Raw genomic sequence first — 22406 nt, 5'->3', positions numbered from 1 at the left:
TAGATTGAAATAGTTCATTTTGTTTTGATTTGAATTCAGTTTTAAATTGATCTGCAGAAATAAATGCCCCTTTAATCATCTCCCTGGATTCATACAAGCACTGGTGGCCATTAATAAGAGGTCCATAAGAGGAGTCGGTCAATCTGGCGAGGATCCGGTACTGGTGTCGTGGTATATGCCTATAGCTATAAATGAAATATGAACTGCCTGCTTAGAGATATAAATTTCAGCTATTGCAAGATTTTTTAGCCGCTGCAATTAACTCAGTGTGCAGAAACAGTTTTTCCTAATAGACGACCTCAAAACACTGGAACACTTCCATTAGGGCGGACGAAATGATACCCATTAGCCAACTAAGGCACTTTGTTGAGAAACCGTTTGATACTTTATATACAAAATTCGTTGATGTTTTTTAAAGGTGCCAAATTGTATTTAGTAGAGCTCACCTCAGTGCTTGATTGAATGAACCAATCAGCGTGCATGACTCCCGCCTTCATGATGTGTCCCGAAGAGTTCCGCTCGATCAAACCCAACATCCGGGTCGCGTTGAAGTCCATGAAATATGTAGGGCTGGATTGGAAACAAGGGGCGTATTGAATCGAAGAGGTCTCCAAATAATGTGTAACTATCATTATATAAGTGTTGCAAGCTACAAATCATATGTTTCATTCATTGATTGAATAAGAGAGTTCTTCAAAAGAATTGAAAAGAGCTGTCATTCAATTGATGAGGGCAACAAATCATTTGAAGAGGTCCCTATTTGTGCGTTTGATTGCACGTAGTTTTGGAATCCATATTGGTATATTTCTTGAATAATACAGATGTATACCAAAGTCACATCGTACTTCTCTGTATAAATACATACTTTTTCTCGACGGTGTTGATCTCATATATGATCTTTTCGTCCGTGAGTTTCTCTAACGGCTCCAGGTGGTTAAACCAGAGGGCCAGCAAACTGTCAACGAAACATTGGCCCAGGATTCTGTAATAAAAAAGTGGTCTAGATATTTAATATATTGCTTAACTCAATGGTTTGTATTTGTAATTACTATATAATTATATATATAATGTTTATTCAATGCGGCGAGTTTAACACCATTTATTAACGCTTAACGTATTCGAGAACAGAGCTATCATTGTGCTGAAGTGTTCGTTACACCAGCTTGTTGGAAAAAATGAAATTTCGAAGGGACCCCATACAACGTGTTTATCTTTTATAATGCCGAATATAGTCAATGAACTCACCCAAGCCGATAAAGCCCCTTTAAGACATTTTGTATATTGCAATTGTAACGTGCGAGCCTAACAAGGCCAACAGGTACCTTCAGAAAAAGCATGCTCGACTCTGAAGGAGTCCGCTGGTCTTTATTTACAGTAAATTCTCAATCCACACAGAGCCCGGGCTTTGCTAATTTACATATTACCAACCAAGTAAACATACGTACTATATGAACGTACTTCCGTCTTTCCGGAATGTTATACTATGAACGCACATCCGCCGCCTACAGCGGACCGTTACACAATAATAAGGCAAATTAAACAGATTCTTCGTATTCGCAAAGAACGCCATTTCGTTGGCCGTACAAAGATTGACCGCGTCTAGCGATATAACCCGTGCTATAAGGTACATTTAAAAAGTACGCAATGGACGGTTTTTAGAAACTTCCAAGCATTGATGCTGACTTGAAAACATGTACATTTTCAGACAAACCTTGACTTTTCAAGAAGTGAGAGGAACGGCAGAGAGAAGAGGAACAAAGTTCAATGCAAACTATATCAACAAACCATTTTCATCTCACCTTACACACATGGTCTCAAACGTATAGTTTCCATGAACCTGCAGCCCTTCTATCTTGGTGTGGAAGTCGTATAACTGAAATAAGGAATACAGGGAAATAATGAACACGTGGAAATAAGAATATCCTGTGAATAAGGAACACAGGGAAATAAAAAACATATAGGAACACATGGAAAAAAGGAACATGGGGAAATAAGGAACGCACAAAAATAAAGAACATATGCACTGGGAAATAATGAACACACACAATAAGGAATACGTGGACATACGGAACACAGGGAAATAAGGAACACGGGGAAAAAAGAACACATGGAAATAGGGAACACATGGAATCAGGAACTCGTGGAAATAAGGAGCACATAGGAAAAAGGAACACATTGAAATAAGGAACTCATGGAAATAAGGAACATATTGAAATAAGGAACACATGGTCATCAGGAACACATGAAAAAAGAACACATGGAAATAAGAACACATGTAAATAAGGAACACAGGGAAATACGGAACACAGTGAAATAAGGAGCACAGGGGGATAAGAAGCACATGGAAATAAGGAACACAGGGGATTAAGGAGCAAATGAAAATAAGGGACACAGGAGAAAAAGGAATACAGGGAAATGAGGAGCACATGGAAATAAGGGACATATGGACATAAGGAACACATGTAAATAAGAAACATCGGGGGAAAGAAACACAAGGAAATAAGGAGCACATCGAAATAAGGAACACAGGAAAACAAAGAAAACAGGAAAATAAGGAATAGATTGAATAACAGAACAAGAGCTGTCACAGAGACAGCGCGCTCGACTATTCCGCCGTTTTTCAGTGTAAGGATTGAAAAGTTTTGGTGAAACATGCATGGATCACTGTAAGATAAGATTACAATGCAATACATGATGTGCCGAGATATTAACATAAATGTGGTTTCATGGAAAATTTTAACCAAAATTTTTTAAGTCTAATAATAAAGGGCCATTATTTGCAAAATACAGTTATCTAACTTGGTTATTCAATTACGTTGGGTGGTTGAATACCGTTGTATAAAGTATCAATGCAATACATCAAGTAGTTGCTGAGATATTATCCTATGTGTGCTAACATGCAAGACCTTAACCAGAATTTCTAAGTCTGATAATAAAGGGGCAAATATTATATAATATGAAAGATAGAGTTATCTTACTTGATTAAAGAAGAAGGTTAAATGGTTGGGAGCCTGTGTGTAAAGTTTCAATGCCATACATGATGTATTCGCTGAGGTAATGACTTAAAAGTGGTTACATGCAAAACCTTACCCAGAATGTCTATGTCGAATAAAAAAGGGGCCATTATTTGAAATACATCAAGTAGTTGTTGAAATAGAGTCGAATAATAACGGGCAATTATTTAAATGCAAACTAGAGTTATCTAACTTGGCTAATTAAGTAGGTTGGATGGTTAAGTACCATTGTATAAAGTCTCAATGCAATACCTCAAGCAGTTACTGAGATATTAACCTATGTGTGCTTGCACGCAAAACCTTAACCAGAATTTCTAAGTCGAATGATAAAGGCCTATTATTTCCATTAAATGCAACTAAGAGTTATTTAACTTGGTTAAATAAGTAGGTTGGATGGCTGAGTACCATAGTATAAAGTCTCAATGCAATACCTCAAGTAGTTGCTGAGATATTAACCTATGTGTGCTTGCACGCAAAACCTTAACCAGAATTTCAAAGTCAAATAATAAAGGGCAAATATTAGCATTAAATGCAATCAAGAGTTATCTAACTTGATTAATAAAGTAGGTTGGATGGTTGAGTACCATTGAATCAAGTCTCAATACAATACCTCAAGTAGCTGCTGATATATTAACCTATGTGTGCTTGCATGCAAAACCTTAACCAGAATTTCTAAGTCGAATAATAAAGGGCAATTATTTCCATTAAATGCAAACAAGAGTAATCTTACTTGGTTAATTAAGTAGGTTGGATGGTTGAGTACCATTGTATCAAGTCGCAATGCAATACCTCAAGTAGTTGCTGAGATACTAACCTAAATGTGCTTGCATGCAAAACCTTAACCAGAATTTCTAAGTCGAATAATAAAGGCCAATTATTTGCATTAAATGCAACTAAGAGTTATCTAAATTGGTTAATTAAGTAGGTTGGATGGTTGAGTACCATTGTATAAAGTCTCAATGCAATACCTCAAGTAGTTGCTGAAATATTAAGCTATGTGTGCTTGCATGCAAAACCTTAACCAAGGTGTGACGCCAACGCCGACGCCGACGCTTGGGTGAGTAGTATAGCTCTCCATATTCTTCGAATAGTCGAGCTAAAAATGGAAATACTGCAAACATGAACATTTATTTAAGACGGAGAAAAGGGAACACGTGAAATTAAATCGGGAAATAAGATCAACGGTAAAATAAGAATAACAGGGGTTTTCAGACCAAATGAAAAAAACCAGTTAGAACCGCAGGAAAATACGGAAATAAATATATATTCATGTGAACATAACTACGATGTATAGAAAAAAGTTGACGGTGCGTAGCAATTTGCATAATGACCGTAATTTAATCTTATAAGATCTGCCTGTGTGCATAAACAAATTTGTAAGATGATATTCAAAATACGATCAATTCTTCAAAACCTTGAAAAGGTAGGTGCATTTGCAAGCAGAAGAAATGTTTAACTTTATCGTTTATGTCCAATTATGAAAATGGTTCCCATAAATAGTTGAGATACACACTATTGTACTCAATGAATGTATTTGCCATAATAAAGTATTTACGAATACAGCTCTAAAGTAAAAAGCCCAATGTCAGTTGATATTGATATCGCAGTTGACTTAATGGTCCATGGGCATGTCAAAATAATCGTCATGTCTGCATAAACATATCGTATACCCATATATTTCATGCTGCTGTATTTAGTTACTATTTCTGTTTATTTGCCCAAATATTCTAACGACGTTAGTTTATATCGTGTTTATTTATTTGTATAAACGTAAACCTTTGTGTAGGAAAAACAATCTTTCCTTCTATCTCCCTTATAATCATGTGGTAAATACGTATAATTTTCTAAAGTGTTCAATTACAATTTGTTCATTGGTATATTGCTTAAATACATGGTCAATTCATACAGTTTCATACAGAGTATGCTGTGTATCTTAGCCGTATAAAGGGAACTGCACCCACACTGCTTTCTTTAAAAAACGAGTGTGTGTGTGTGTGTGTGTGTGTGTGTGTGTGTGTGTGTGTGTGTGTGTGTGAAAAATAAAATGATCAATGCAAGAACGTGTATTATTTGAATGAAAATATTTATCTTCAGGTTGTACTTCGTACATTGAAGGAGTGAATTGCTGGATTGATGTCATTATAGGGGTATGAACTCAGTTGAGCTGGTTAAAGTGTGTGGAGGGACTCTACGCGATCTCTGACCAGCCCAATTGCGCCCATATCCCCGAAAACGACATCAATTCCGAAATTCATTACTTATATTTACACCAATTAATCATTATTACATTCGAGATTTTTTTGTTATACAACTACATCATTTCATTAAAGAAAACATTACAAATATCTTTTCTCATGTCTATTCGGTAAATAGAACGAACTAACCGTAACCGGAAACAGTTGTCAAATGACGTCACAATAACGCGGGAAAAGGTCAACCACTTGAAATCATTCTTAAACGTAACATTAAAACACAAATAGCAACAAAACATTGATCATATCATGTATTAGCACTTTCTAAAATGTTAAGTATTTTACGGGCCCTGCTGACACAGTACAAACAATAACACGATAAACACCTTCAACGATATTGTTCTGAGTTGATTCGCGATCAGAACATATCCGAAGATGTTGCGTTCATCGGATGATAACCGCAATTGCCAAAAGTCAGTTCATTTAAGGAATGGACTTTGCGGTGTAAATATAACACAATGACATGGTGCTTTCAATATAGTTCATAAAAGATAAAGAGACGTGAATATCCCACTTACCGCTAGAATGCTTTCCTTGCTAAGGACGTTCTCGTTCTTAAGGATGAGCCGGATGGGCCGCTGCTCAAATGGCACGTGCTCGCGAACCCACGCGCGGTCATCGAAGATCCGAGAGGATGGTGGAAGTAGGAGTTCCGCGAAGTCCTCGTTAAACTTGAACTTCATGATACCGATGGACAGCAGTAGAGGCGGGATAATGCTGAGTATGATTGTCTGGACAGGATGAGTTGCAATGGTCATCCCCACTCTGAGAATTAAAGAGCAAAATCGTAGTTATAGAAATTTATGCTTCTGTCTTCATGACTTCACGATGTAATAGTTGCAATTGGTGCCATGACAACACACATAACCGCAACAACAGAAAAAGAAGACAAGAATGTATTCATTCTATTATGTTGAGAAAATGATTACAAGTACACAATATTGATATAATTTTTATGTAGGGAATGAAACTGAAGATCTGGCAAGGGATTCCGTTTATAATGAGACAATTGGTAAAGATGGTCGTCACCATCAAATGAGTTCCCTGTTGCAAACCTGTATACGAAATCAATTTGGAAAAGGAAAACAGTCATAAACAAGCGCGTCTAAAATTCAGACGCGAGGCTGGTGATTAACGTTATGGATTTGTCTTAGACTCATTTGGAGTAGGTTATTTCTTTCATGCTTTACGATGAAATATGGGGTTTTAACAGTGAAATAACAACAGTGAAAATATCAATTTCAATATCAACATTTGTTTTGCTAACACATTTGACCTTCCAAATTTTTATTCTTTAAATAGCGGCGTAGTAATTTGGTTTTGTATTCATGCCCATCTTAAAATAAAAAGTGTTTTCATTATTGTTTGGAATCTATGTGCACTAATAATACTTCATTGTTTACTGTTCATAAAGCTTTGCAATAAAAAACGAGCGAATATTAAGCTATAAGAATGAATAGCAGAGAACTATTTCTCAGCAAACCGAAAGTAGAAAAGTTGACAGCTATAATTATGCATGAGGGGCGCCCCACGGGTAGCGGCGTAAAGCCCACCCTTTTCAAATTGCGGGTTTGATTGTATGAAAAAATGCCTGCAAAAAATGTAGAGCTTATTTGGACGATTATCACTTCTTAGGCCAACCGAATGGAAAAATAAACTAGAAAACATACCTGAAGAAAATCATTTCAAGCCCATGAATTATCATGTTTCTGAGACGTGACAGGCAGCTGGGTCGCGCGGGTGTCTTCTCGGGTGTCGCGTGACCATTTGCAGACCCATTACTCTGGGATTTGTTGATGTCTGAAATAGAAAGAATAGGCAATATAGTAAGTATACAAGGTAATCATTTGTTACACATTGTGCATGTTATTTAAACTCCATCAGTTGTTGTGTTACAGGGCAAATCTGACCGTTTTCACCCATGTCGGACCTTGACCAAACATGCACTCTGCCCATCGGCTCATTGTGATAATCCTTTCTACCAAGTTAAATCAAAATCCTTCCATCGGTTGAGCAGTTGTTGAGCGTACACACGAGATATGGCTGACATTGGACCTCTTAGTGGCCGTTCTGTGACATGCGCTCTGCGTGTGTGCTAGAGGGTAGTGCCTATTCATACATCGGTTGTAACAGTTACGGGAGATACAAGATAAATGATATTTTAACTCATAGTGTCTACTTGACGACAAATGACGGAACATGTCAATAGTTCTTCAAATCGATTTGACTAATTTTCCAACAGTTACGGAGTTATGTAGAAAACAATAAATGCTATTCGAAATTTGTCATGATCGTGTGACCTCGAACTTGAAGGTTTGATGCCGGAACATACACTCAAAAAGATATATAATAATTGCATGAACACGTGTAATCGTTTGCCATGATATGTGGTCCGTAGGTAGTACCAGAGAACTTGACTCACCGGTAAATCCAGGATTGTCCATGTTGTATCTCGCAGGCCAGCTGAACGAGGAATTAAAATTCTAAATGAGGATGGTAGATGATGGCACTCTGAAAAAAACGACAACATTATTAAGTTTTGTTTTGTATATATCATTCATTTTAAGTTGTGCATACAAGCTCTATGAGATCCTCAATAGGGCTCGGCTTGTATCCTTGACTTCCTGAGTTAGAGGCGGGCGTCAATACCTCAACGTTCATTCTCCAACCAGTTTACAACCATGCAATGATCTATTATAATGCAGAGCGTAGACCATGTAGCTCCCTGCAATGACTGTGGAAGATCTGGAATCTTCATAAAAGAACTAATAATTGAAAGTGTTCCCATTATTTGTTTTAGACAGGTACTTTTCATATAGATATCACCGTGTGGGAATACCAGCTGACGTGCAATGGGTGTGGAAGTTCTGCTCTCTCAATGGTAGGTGGGTGTTAGGTAATATAGATATCACCGTGTGGGAATACCAGTTGACGTGCAATGGCTGTGGAAGTTCTGCTCTCTCAATGGTAGGTGGGTGTTAGGTAATATAGATATCACCGTGTGGGAATACCAGCTGACGTACAATGGCTGTGGAAGTTCTGCTCTCTCAATGGTAGGTGGGTGTTAGGTAATATAGATATCACCGTGTGGGAATACCAGCTGACGTGCAATGGGTGTGGAAGTTCTGCTCTCTCAATGGTAGGTGGGTGTTAGGTAATATAGATATCACCGTGTGGGAATACCAGCTGACGTGCAATGGGTGTGGAAGTTCTGCTCTCTCAATGGTAGGTGGGTGTTAGGTAATGTGGATAGTAGTAGAGTCAATGCCTTAATTTCCCGCCAAACCCTCCACAAAATCCGCTAAGAGATTCGTATTTTTCACAACGTTTGCAGTAAACCGGAGAGAGGATAAAAACTCGCTATTTTATTTAAGTGTTTTGTTTTAACCGAATTAATGAATATTGCCATATCAACACGGATGCGTTCATGATTTATGAATGCGTTCGGCGATGGTATCAATTTGATGTCCATTTTAAAAGAAAAAAAAACATATTATGCACATACAGGAAATGCACTTTTGCACAAAAATGCTGACTTCATAAGGTAATCAATAGAAAATAGAATTAAATAGCAATAACGAGGTGATAAACTTGTCAAAAAACATGCTATATCTGATTTATACGAGTGTCATCACGATATTCATTCCCATTAACGCCGCTGACCATACCAGGGAGCTAGACTGATGGAAATGTCCCAGATAACTCAGCACTTTGAATGGGAACAATACAGGGCTACACTTGATGGAAGCACAAAAGGAACAGATAAATTTTAATGCATTATTATATTAAACTCCGCCAAATGATCAAAGCAAAAAAGGCATATGATTTGTGTTGAGATAAAAACATATATCCTTTTCCAAATCTTTTTTTTTATAATTAATAGCTACGTGACCACAATTTTCCAGTTAAACTCCCTCAAATATCGCTAATATTTTTTTATCTGCACACACATGATATACATTTTTATCATAACTGTCAAATGAAGAAAACATGACAATGCATTAAAATTTCCATTTCTTCGCATCAACCTATATTGAACGCCTTTAAGCGTTTTATTTCGTATGCATGCGTAATGTGTGTAATTTAGTTGTATTTCCGTCACAATTAATATACTTAAAGGGACTAGACACCAGTCGCTCCTTAATCGGCAAATACAGTAATTCTTCGAATCAAGCCTAGAATTATCAACACGAACTAGAATGAGACCGTTAAAACATCGTTTTAACTGAGAAGAAAGATGTTGTCGCTGTCGCAGCTGCGTTTACCCTTTTAAAAATAGCGCATAATGTTTTCCTTGTTTATAGTGTGTATATTTAGAATGTGAAGTCACGTGATAAGTCAAGAATGATACATACACCGACGCTATTATTAAAGTTACTCTGATATACGTGAGTTAATTTTAAATTGGAAAAAAATGCGAAAAAATGCGAAAAATACATGTGTCGTAAGCCATGTGAAACATCAGTAAGTAAGATTCATTGCTTTGTACACACCAATATCAAAATTGACGTTGTATGGCTTAAAGCGTTACTAGCGCTTTGAGAATAATGAGTGTATCGGCATAAACATCATTTTCAAACGTAAATATGACAAAATGCGATCAGGATTTTTTGTCAGCGGTCTTAAATCACTAGTTTCCAGACATGCACGAAACCATTGGCTCATTCCAAGACAAAAAAAAAAGTTGTCCAAACGATCAATCTGTGAGAGTGCAGCTTTTACATGTAGTTAATAGTAGATGCTTTGCTCACGGAGCATTTTAGATAAACGTGTTAAAAGGGACAACGTAAAATGAACGTATGTCGGCAATTTGACAGTTCTAAGCGGAAGTAAAGCTGTACACGTTCCGATGACATTAAATGACCACAAACACAACATGACATGTCTATGAATATAATATCGCATATTAAAACATTTTGATATATCTATGAACAAAACATTCCCGAAAGTACACGGCCCAAGCAGTACGTACATATTGAGCATAAACATGTTTTGTATCGTAAACTTACCGATACGAATAATACGAATAAATGCTATTTGAACATCGAAAGTGGATACTTCATTAATAAAAATGATTTTGCTTTCGACGTTGGTCCTTAATTAGCGGTTTTATTTGTATGGCATGTTCAGGAGAAGATCAATGAATCAATTATGTCCCGCAAAAAAGGTATACAAGATTAGGAAATGGCTTGTGATTCATTTGTTCAAAGAAAAAGTATCATTATAATTGGCATGTTTTGAGCCCATACATTATATCTAAAAAAACACGCAGAGTTTATATATACATATATATTTTGTCCAGAAATTATTTATTACAGGTTTTTGACAATATGCGTTTTGTCTCTGTATGTGTGTGTCTGTCTGCCTTAAATATAATAAGCAATAACCATTAAATATTAATTTTACTTACTTATTATATTTTGTCAAGAAACAGTTTGTAACGTGTTTACGACAGTACACATTTCTGTCCGTCCGTCTGTCTGTCTGTCTGTCTTAAAATATAATAAGCAATTTCCATCAAATATCATTTTACTTACGTGAAGATTCGGCTACCAAATCCTATTATGTGTCGAACCAGTGAGTTTCATAACATTAATTAATAAACTCCCACATAGATTATCATTCCTAAAGTACTTCCCTCCCCCGCGTATTTTAAACGTTAACGTTACGATGAATAATTTGCAAGTGGTTCGTTCAGTAAAAAACACGTTACGTAAAAACATATGCTCATTGTAAGTTGTATAATTTCAAAATGAAACAACTATTTTATGTTTGCATAATGTTTACAATGCATTAACGTAGCAACTATACTTAAATACATCATTTGAGTATTAAGCATGTGCCTGTAATGTGTATATTGCACTGTTGGTGGTGCCGTTGTTAGTTTATATTATTTGTCAGATTGATTGTGCTGACAGACTTGAGCTGAACTGATCATCTCTCATGTCTGTTTGCCTGGTGGAGTAGAAGGAAGTCCGTGTAGCACGGCCCTCGAAAAGCACATTCACCACAAGGACACTCTCATCTCCATATGTCATTCGTAATGTTGTTGTTGTTTTTGTTGTTGTTGTTGCTGTTGTTGCTACGTTGTGTTGTTATCTAACGGTTTTACTTGCTCGTGTTAAAATAAACGTTATTACAAACTTTACTACACGGGAGAGGTAACAGTTTAAGCTTTCAGCTATATTCTCAATCCTAATGATGATGTTTGTATGATATGTGTTGTTTCAATGTATTTTAATGAATTCGAAAAATGCTGAAACTAAATGCAAACTTAGCGACATTGCCAATAAAATGATCATAATACAAAACCCAAACACTAAGAACCATAGAGAGCTATAGGACGGGTCATGGTAAGGCACACATGCACTTTAATACAGATATACATGGCTGTATACCACATTATTCACCTCATATTACATGGAGCGATTACAGAAAACTTACAATTATTACAGTGTCAAGGTTTGGTGAACATACATTTAAATACGATCAGTATACAAGAAAAAATGGCATGGTCATGGGAGGTCGTCATGGTTATATTGATAGATAGATAGATTCTTTTATTCCTCCAACAATGGAGAGCATTACATATTTATAACATACAATACATGAATATACAGTTGATATATAATCATAACATAGAAAAGAATAGGAACATGATATGCATGGCATCAATTTCAGGGTACACAACAATACAAAGTATGGGAAATAAATGACATGTCCCTACATTACACATCGTCCTGCATTTTAGATAGAGTTATGACAATGATATAAAAGGAGTGATATTTATAAGTAAAGTAAACATAGTAAAATAGATAGTTACTTTTACAAAAAAACAACCCAAATGAACGAGACTTCAAAAGAGGGTATGTTTACACACATTGTACATGTAATTACATATGCGGTAAAAAATGAGCCAGTGGCTTGCTGAGAAAATGTAAGTATCGTAGTACCGTCTTGAAAATATGTACTCGACTGTGGTCGCTGAGCGTAAAAGATCCGAAACCGGACATCATTTCTAATAATTGTTCGGAATAATGCATTTGACAAAATTCGTCATACTGATTTACTGTGAACATTAAACTTAATTTTCGCCAAAGGCACTGCCTAGTAGTATCGTTCGAACGACAAAATAACAAAACATGTTCTGAAATGAAATACGTTTGATCAGAACATAGTGTGCACTTAGTAACGTAGGGTCTACTGAAAATTTTACTTAGAGCTAGAGCCACCGTCCTGCAATATTTGAGTTGCTCGCGATATATTTGACTGAACCTCCATATAATGCATGGTGATATTTCATTATTTATAGACAGAAAACCACGCAAACTGTCTTCACTCAATAGCCTTGATTGATATTCTGCGTTAGCAACTTCGTAGATAGATTTCTTAACTAGGTTTTTCCACGTACACATTTCTGGAAACGTGCCATTTTCTAGATACTGGTTTACATAAACCAAAAAATTGTATTTGCATAATATTTTGTATATGTCGGGGAAAAATCCTGTTATTTGACTTGGATTCTCGAGGAATTCAAGAAGTCTGTATATGAATATTCGTTTAACGGTTTTCGCGGGGTCCAGTTTGCAAAGTTGTCCGAAGAACAAAAGTTTTCTTTTGTCTATTATGTAGTTAATAGATAAAATACCGATAGAGCCTAGTGCTACTTCTGATCTACATGCGCGTGAAAATCCTTGAATCGACTTAATACATTGTTTATGGACACGATTAAGGGAGTTTAATTGTGTTACTGAGATATTGTACCAAACCTCGCAACCGTATAAAGCCTTTGGAAGTACTATCGTTTCGTACAAATGTTTCATGGTTAGGGGGTGTAGACTTTGGTCATCTGATGCCCCACAATCTGTAAGACCGAAATAGGTTTTTCTTAATTTACTGCATGCATCTTCTATACTCTTATTTAAGTTCATATACTTGTCGCATAGTACCCCGAGATGCACGTAACTAACTGTCTCTTCTACACAGTCTCTTCCTAAATACCACGATCGTTCACTACGTGTGAACATCGACTTTGATTCGTTAAATACAACTACTTTTGTTTTACTAGCATTATACTGATATCGTCCTTTGATTGAATTAGAATAACAAATGTTCATTAGTTCGCTCAGGCCATTTTTGCTGAGCGAGAGTAGTACCATGTCGTCGGCATGCGTTGGACAACCTACACTGGCGTCTAATATAGTCAACGAGTTCCTTGATTTCTCAATTGTGTGCATAAGATTATTAATGTAGAGGAGATACAAAAATGGACTCCAGCACTGGCCCTGTCTCGTTCCTTGTTGTATAGGGAACCATTTGGATACCAATCCTTGTGTTCGTACGCAACTATAAACGTTTTCGAACATATTAATGCAAACTTTTAACAAATATGGGTTAACACCGGCATCGTATAACTTTGTAAGCAGAATTGTAAAATTAACATGATCAAACGCCTGACGAACATCAAGTGAGCATGTATACAGCTTACTATTGTTTTCCCTTGTGAAATATATGCTTTCACGAACAAGAAATGACGTCATAATACAACTAAAATGTTTTTGAAAGCCACCTTGGAGGTTATTGCACGTAAGCCAGTCTTCACCTTTCATGTCAAATAGAATTACCTTTTCATAAAGTTTCAGTACTGTAGAGCACAATGATATAGCACGATAGCTATTCGGGTCGCTTTTCTTTTTGTTCCCGCCTTTGTATAAAGTCGTGATTATGCCTCTTTTCATGTCAATAGGGAAATAAGCAAATTTTGTAATATTGTAAAACAGACGTAATAATAACAGAATTGTTTTTTGTCCGCCGTATATTAAGTGTTCATAATTAATTTTGTCATAGCCACTTGCTTTTCCTTTTTTGCAAGTTTTCAAACATTGTAAAATTACTTTTTCTGTTAGATGGAAGTCAACATAAGTTCCTACTGGCAGATTAGATTTGATGATGTTCAACCTTTCTTCACACGTTAAAAGGTGTTCATCATCAAAACTCGGATCAATGTCAGTTCTGTATAGATCAGAAAAATGTTCTTCCCAACCATTGTTTATATCTTGAGAATTATTACATCTACGGTCGCCAAATGTCATTTCAAACACTTTTTGGTTAGTTGTTGACTTGCGACGTTTGTTAATTAAGCGCCAAAACTCATTATTGTCAATTTCAGCAGCTTGATCAATCTCTGCTTCTAGTTTTTCAATATAACCTTGCGCGCGTTCTCTATGTTTTCTTCTAAACAGAGCCTTTGCATTTTTGTATTCGACGTACGTATTAAATTCATTCCCCCTTGGTTGATTATCATCTATCCATTGTTTTCGTCGAATTTGCATATTTTTATGTAAAACAGCCAAAGTCTGGTCCCAATATGGCTTTAAATATGGTTTATATCGTGGTTTGGGGATGCACTTTTTAGAAATCGTATGTAACGTTGATACAAAGGTACGATACAAATAATCAATGTCATCTGTTGTGTTAATATTCTTCTCTAACAAATTATTTAAAATTTCACTATTCCGCACGCACTCAGTATACTGAGTTATATAAGAACCTTTTATGTTCTTCCAATTTATAATGTCTGTATTAATTTTTCTCTGTACTGTTACTTGTACTTTCATGTTTATAATGATAGGACGGTGGCTTGATACATTAATACAATTATCATTTGGCATTTTACAATATACAACATTATCAACATTCTCACTTTGAATTAACATATGGTCAATAAGAGTTTCTCTCGTACTATTATATGGTACATTACTGAACTCCGCTCCTGTACAAATTGATAAACCATTTACAGCGACTAACTGGTGTCGTATCATTAAATCAACAAGTTTTTTACCCCTCGAGTCTAAGGTAATTGATGTTTGATGCCTGGAGGGGAGTTCTGTATTATAATCTCCCATAACATAAATATTGCCTCTATTTATGTAACTGCATATTATGTTTTCAATATCATCAATGCAATTATCAAATAGTGCTGTATTGTGGTTCTTACAAGGTACATAAACTTGAAATACAAATACATAATGCCCTGGGCTAATATTAATTTCTATGCCTATAATATACTTCGAATTAAGCACAAGCGGTGAAACAATATCATTAAATCGTTTGCTCCATAATATTGAGAGTCCTCCTTTACCAACACGTCTCTTACTTACAGTTAATAAATCTGGATCTGCCACTGAATAATGTGAAAAGTTACTGTGTATACAGCCCATAAAGTGTAAATCCTTGTGAAACAACCAATGCTCAGAGACGCCGCATATGTCAATATTATTCATTGTAAGAAGTTCATTCAAATAGCTTGCACTAGACATTATACCTGTTGCGTTCCAGGTTGCTATATTTAATGTTTGAAGTGGCATGATACAAAAGAAAATGTTATTCAATACTTAACACCTCGTATTGGTTACTGTCAAAGAAGCCGTGGTTTTGGAGGTTTTCGTTTGAAGCCTGGTTCAACGTTACTTTTATTCTCCATAATTTAATAGAAATATATACTCAGTAAAAAAAGGAATACATTTAACTAGTTTAACTCTCACGATTTCTATGAAATGAATGAATACGCTTTTTACATGTACTGTTTTTGACATAGATGAATACTAATCTTCTTAAAACATAAACTGTTTTGTTACCAGAGGTAATGCCATAAGATGCATGCACTTAGATCATAGACAAATCTGTAAATCGTTACGTTCCAATAGTAAGGACATTTGATAATTAATTCTGCACTGATTTTTGTTAAGATTTGATCTCCTCGAGTGATTGTATAATCTTAAGTACATGTACCCAATCTATATTAATTGTATATTTATACAAAACTTAATTTAATTTCTGACATTATTTTGTTTGATAATAAATCAAAAATGCCCCAGGGCAACTTACTTGTTGAAGTTTTAATCCATTTTACTGAACATTTCCGTGTTTATATGGTCATGCTTGTTAAACCACAGATATGGCTAAACTGTATAACAATACCGTCCAAATACCAATTCAATACTATTATTCAAGTAAGGTCACTTAAACTTTTTTCACAATGAAGAACTAAACGCGTTTAAAACTTCCGAAATGAACTGTATTCCCTTCAATAACTGTGTCGATACAATCGATAATTGATCACACCTCCTGTCATGTATTTGAAGCTGAGTTTTTCCCTCAGGTGACGTCCCGGCGGTTAATGTCCTCCGCCATTTTGTACAGGTCACATGACATATTTAAACGACGCGTTGAAACAAACGTTTAAGTGCAATTTCTTTCTTTGACCTTATTTTACATTGTGTTTATTAACTTTTTCAAGTAAGACGCTTTCAACTTCTGATGGTTCATTTACTATTTCCTCAAAACGCACTAGCAAGGAAATATAATAACCCTTTATATATATTATAAATTATAATATTTGCATGGGTGGCTCCGTGTTGTATCGTTATAGGGGCGCGACATTGGATGCAACTGTGGATATGACGCCCCCCTCCCCCTCCCCGACCCCATAACCTAAATAGCTATGGGTCACATATGGGTATGCGGGGTTTGAGTCCTCCACCAAGAAAATGTTTGTTATTTTTAATATAAAATGGAGCTTTTTGGTGTATGTTTTGTTCCTGCACAATACATGCGCAAGTGTATGTCCCCTCCATTCGGCTAGTTCGTTTATTCATCCATTCACATTTTATCGTCACAGTAACATTTGTAACAGCAGATATGCAAACAACATTACAAGCAATTTAGTGTATTGTCTTTATGGCAAAGACGAATCCAATTGGCTTAATGCTTCATTGGTACCAGAGTTACAATTATTGTTAAAAAGATCATTTACATGTATAAGCAAGACGCGAAATGCCTTTATGTCCCAGCGCAAAGCATTATTGCTTCAACATGTTGTAAAGACATCCGATTAAGTGCAATTGTTTTTTACGTCATCAGTACCAACAGAATGACATCGTAAAAAATCAACGAAATGATTTCAATATTTATGGATTCTCCAGCATCGGCAATTGAACGATGAATAGTGGGTAGATTGGAAAAACCACTGAAGAGAGTTTAGCTTTAGATGTAATTGTAAATGATATGGACGAAATAAGATGTGATTGTCACAACGATTCGAGCGCAGTCGGATTCGACCCGAAGCGGGTATACTGGAATATATCTATATCAGTATAATATTATGTACAAGGGTATGATTTGATGTGATATCAACTAGCTTATACATGGCGGGCAATAATTGCTCCAACGTGTCTTCCGTTATAGTGCCAATGAGTGGAATATGGATGTACACAGCGAGTTTTTTTTTTCAATTTTAAAGGTTTATACGAGTAAATTAAAAAAAATAATAATAGAGTTCGACATAGGATTGGCTTTGAGTTGTTCTAAATGTGAAAGTTCTGAATACAGTTTAAACTCTGATTATCTAGAACTTGCTAGAGGTTAGTGTTGACAACGTGAACATCTGGATCCACGTGAGAAATGTTATCGTACCTTAGGTTTAAGCAATTTCTTTACATGTGTGTGGTTTTTTTATTGACAAAAGGTTGCCGCGTTACAAATTATAGAACTTTATTTCTTATTCTTGCCGCACTATGCTCGATTCTCTGAACGTTGTGATGCCAATGAATAGGTTGTGGTGCTCATGCATTGTAATTTAGTAGGAAACGAATTATGAAAAACTGTAGCAATTTCATAACATGGAAATTAACAATTAACTGAATTAATATAATTTTCGATCTTTTTAAAGTTTAACGAACTACCACACTGCTTCGCGTATTTTAAGACTTACTCGATGCTTGATAAGGATAAAAGAAAAAAACACTATATATCATGTTAAGGATGAGCATATCATTAGTTTTAGGACAAGCAGAATATTAACTAGTGGTATGTAACCTTCTGTTCACACAACTGTTTATTGCATACTGTTACTTCCCTTGTCTCATGTTCCGATTGATTGGAATGCCTGACAGAATATTCGACATTTCTTCCTGTATTTCCATGGATGCAATAGCATAATAATTTACATTCCTTTTTGTAGCCAGTTAGTTGTTCAATCCGGTTTGGGAAACACAACCATGTAAGAGGTCAACACCACCATGCAAGAGTGGAACACCACCATGCACGAGTTGAACACCACCATGCAAGAGTGGAACAATAGTTGAACACCACCATGCAAGAGTTGAACACCACCATGCAATAATGGATGGAACACCACCATGCAAGAGTGGAACACCACCATGCAAGAGTGGAGTTGAACAAGAGTGGAACACCACCATGCAAGAGTGGAACACCACCATGCAAGAGTGGAGTTGAACAAGAGTGGAACACCACCATGCAAGAGTGGGACACCACCATGCAAGAGTGGATCACCACCATACAAGAGTGAAACACCACCATGCAAGAGTGGAACACCTCCATGCACGAGTGGAACACCACCATGCAAGAGTGGAGTTGAACAAGAGTGGAACGACACCATGCAAGAGTGGAACACCACCATGCAAGAGTGGAACACCACCATGCAAGAGTGGAGTTGAACAAGAGTGGAACACCACCATGCACGAGTGGAACACCACCATGCAAGAGTTGAGTTGAACAAGAGTGGAACACCACCATGCTCGAGTGGAACACCACCATGCAAGAGTGTAACACCACCATGCAAGAGTGGAACACCACCATGCAAGAGTGGAACACCACCATGCAAGAGTGGAACACCACCATGCAAGAGTGAAAAACCACCAGGCCAGAGTGGAAAACCACCATGGAAGAGTGGAACATTACCATGCACGAGTGGAACACCACCATGCACGAGTGGAACACCACCATGGAAGAGTGGAACACCACCATGCAAGAGTGGAGTTGAACAAGAGTGGAACACCACCATGCACGAGTGGAACATCACCATACATGAGAAGAGTGGAACACCACCATGCAAGAGTGGAACACCACCATACATGAGAAGAGTGGAACACCACCATGCACGAGTGGAACACCACCATGCAAGAGTGAAACATCACCAGGCAAGAGTGGAACACCACCATGGAAGAGTGAAACACCACCATACGTGAGAAGAGTGGAACACCACCATTCATGAGTGGAACATCACCATGCAAGAGTGGACCATCACCAGGCAAAAGTGGAACACCACCATGCAAAAGTGGAGTGGAACAAGAGTGGAACACCACCGTGCACGAGTTGAACACCACCATGCAAGAGTGGAACATCACCATGCAAGAGTGGAACACCACCATGCACGAGTGGAACACCACCATGCAAGAGTGGAACACCACCATGCACGAGTGGAACACCACCATGCACGAGTGGAACACCACCATGCAAGAGTGGAATACCACCATGCACGAGTGGAACACCACCATGCAAGAGTGGAGTTGAACAAGAATGGAACACCACCATGCAAGAGTGGAACACCACCATGCAAGAGTGGAGTGGAACAAGAGTGGAACACCACCATGCACGAGTGGAACGCCACCATGCACGAGTGGAACACCACCTTGCTAGAGTGAAACATCACCATGCAAGAGTGGAACGCCACCATGCAAGAGTGGTGTGCATGTTCTTTTCTTTTTCTGTGGTTTGCTTTGCGTTCCAACAACTTAAATGTTTTTGTTTCGATCAAGCCATTCAGAAAAGATTACCACTAGGCTGGCATTTAAATCATATATTGCTTTTATCCTAAATAATATATGGCCAAATAAATGGGGGTCTCATCTGGCCGCTTGATGAGAGGGCGGTGTCGGGCGTATTCTTTGTATTGACATATATCCTTGTTTTCATGAAACTTTGTTTTATGTGAAAAGATTAACAGAATCGTGTGAACTACTGAAATTGAAGTCACAGAGACAGACACCAATTTAAAGCCAAGAGCATAGGGCTTGGCAGCTGACGGCATATGCCCAGCAATACACTCTTGACACTTTTATAATATACCTACATACTTTTTAAAGCACACCTTTGGCAACAAGATCAATTGCAAAAAAAGTCTGCGTAGTTAACTTAATTCTGTCCATTTATGTGTACCGTGTACCATATACCAGGTGTTCGCAGAAAGGGTATTTTCAGCCTCAATACTTTTAATATAGATAACATCCCGTACTATCACCAGAATAACATTTACTTTTAATGGTGAACGTACTTATTTAGCGAAGCATTACGCCTGACTTTAATTATTTTCTGTTTCCCCTCCCGCAACCCAGGTAGATTCGGTGTTGGTCGGTCGGTAGTAAGTTTATGAAAACAATCAGAATATGTGTATTTGAATACACACCAATCTTAACTTGGAACTATTATGAACATAATTATTCAATATAATGTCAGATGAATGAAGAAGAAAATAGCACTGCTAAGGATGCATACATGTCATAACATTCTTTGATTTGTTTTTAGACTCAAAAACAAATCAAAGTTGACTATTTGTTTACTATTGATCATGGAAATCACACAGAATGTATAGTTTTCTTATATCAAATGCAACTAACAATAGTTAGTAGTACAAAGAATGAATCATGTAGCGTATATTGGTGTTCTGTAATTGAATTTATAGTAAAAGGAAATAAATTTCGGCAAGATAGTTGATAATATAAAATGTGTTTTTGTTTGTACAATCAAGAAGCTCAAAACCTGTCCATCTGCGGACGCTTAACATAGAAACAGTTTGGTATGGCCTAGCGTTTTGTTCTCGTTATCATTTGACCTCATGGTACTAATTTGCCATAATAAATGCGTCCAAAAAGTGAATGTGAAGTGAATGTGAAATGTCACAGAGTTCAAACTGACTAACTTTATTGTCTTATAAGTTAAAAAAGTGAACTGATTTCAGATATATTTATTCAAAGACATATCAAAATCACAGGAATCATTTCAATACATGTATTTAAAAGCAAGGGAATGCACTGTATACTTCTTATCATAATTGGTAAGTAAGTTTCTATTTGATAAGTTTATCTTGTATGGTCTGATCAAACAGGTACACCCATGTCAAATACTACGAATCATCATCATAAGCAACTTTATGCACCAGTCATTTGTAACCCCCCCCCCCCCCGCCAGGTCCGGGGTATCTCGGGGATAGCCGGGGAAATGGACCGTGTTTTTACCTTCCGGATGGCACCGCTGTGCCGGCTGAATTCGGCAAAAATAGGGGACGTGGGCCTTTCCTAGGGTCCCTGGGATATTTGGCGGGGTATTTTACCAACAGTTCGTCCCCGCAGGGCGGAGAATTTACCCGAGCTTGGCTGGACCGAAAGTCAAAGTCCCCGCCATTCCCGGACATGGGTTGTTGGAAATGATAAACAAATGCTGATTTTTCTAATGAATCTACTTTCAGAAACCCTAATATACCAGGTGGTAAAGGGGAACACACAATGCGCGGATCTGGACCCTCACGGCTGCGCCAACAATCCTGCCTTATGCAACGATCCCCTTCTATCTTCCGTTACCTGTCCTGTAACGTGCCACAAATGTCGTCCGTACTACACTTGCAACAATAACGTTTGTTTTCCATATTCTTGATAGAATATAAAGGTTTAACATGTGCCTCAAAAAATTGTTATTATCCCATGCCGAACCGAAGGTTTCGGGAGAGGGATATTGTTTTGACGTTGTATGTCCGTGTGTCATTCCGTCCTTCTGTCCGTCAGTCCGTCCGACACACTTTTTAACATATCTTGGTAGGCTAAAATAATTTATGTTCAAATTTGGTCAAAAATGTTCCCCTTGAGATATTCTCGACCGCTGGAAAAAATGGATTACATGGAGTCAAAAGCTTCGTTACGAGGTCAGATATGTTCAACACACTATGATTCACGAACTACCAATTTGCTTTCCTTTTGGTCAGCGCTTCCACCACAGTATGCGCTCAACTGCACAGTGTGTGACAACGCCACAGATCTTGGACAATGTAGCTGGACGATGTGTGACCATCGGACTAAGGTTATGATATAAATGTTCATTAAAATTGTTGCTTCTTCATGTTGGATATATATAGTCCGTCAGAACTACGAGCGTTCAACAAATGTCGTAATAAACAGAATTTCAGCTCTATATTTTGTAAGTGTTTCAAGTCAGTCAGTTGGTGCACAACCCCTAAATCCGCTAGTTGTAAGAATAACTTTGAGTGAATAGCTATAAAGACCATAGTAAT

General features: G+C 37.1%; 2 protein-coding genes across 5 annotated transcripts in view; one reads left to right on the top strand and one right to left on the bottom strand.

The window, feature by feature from the left end:
* The window catches only part of LOC128224837 (patched domain-containing protein 3-like), a 30171-nt gene extending 13595 nt beyond the window's left edge, over nucleotides 1-16576 (bottom strand). The window contains exons 1-7 of one of the 4 annotated variants that reach the window (XM_052934919.1): nucleotides 16154-16576; nucleotides 7689-7777; nucleotides 6937-7066; nucleotides 5785-6031; nucleotides 1800-1873; nucleotides 866-982; nucleotides 447-570 (exon numbers count right to left, since the gene is read on the bottom strand). In XM_052934919.1, coding sequence (XP_052790879.1) covers nucleotides 447-570; nucleotides 866-982; nucleotides 1800-1873; nucleotides 5785-6031; nucleotides 6937-7066; nucleotides 7689-7710 — 714 coding nt within the window. In that variant the 5' untranslated portion in view covers nucleotides 7711-7777; nucleotides 16154-16576. Of the gene's footprint in view, nucleotides 1-446; nucleotides 571-865; nucleotides 983-1799; nucleotides 1874-5784; nucleotides 6032-6936; nucleotides 7067-7688; nucleotides 7778-10803; nucleotides 10875-15426; nucleotides 15597-16153 lie in introns of those variants that run through there. The other 3 variants (XM_052934915.1, XM_052934918.1, XM_052934917.1) reach the window with 3 other exon arrangements.
* Nucleotides 16577-18452: 1876 nt separating this feature from the next.
* LOC128223601 (salivary glue protein Sgs-4-like) lies at nucleotides 18453-19314 on the top strand. The gene is made up of 2 exons (XM_052932875.1): nucleotides 18453-18589; nucleotides 18831-19314. The coding sequence occupies exons 1-2, from the start codon at nucleotides 18453-18455 to the stop codon at nucleotides 19312-19314; spliced, it is 621 nt and encodes a 206-aa protein (XP_052788835.1).
* The last annotated feature ends 3092 nt before the right edge of the window (nucleotides 19315-22406 follow it).

This window comes from Mya arenaria, chromosome 17, assembly GCF_026914265.1.
Source record: "Mya arenaria isolate MELC-2E11 chromosome 17, ASM2691426v1".
NCBI classification, from domain to species: Eukaryota; Metazoa; Mollusca; class Bivalvia; order Myida; family Myidae; genus Mya; species Mya arenaria.
Note: the sequence above shows the minus strand (reverse complement) of the source record. Positions and strands in the feature narration are given on the sequence as shown.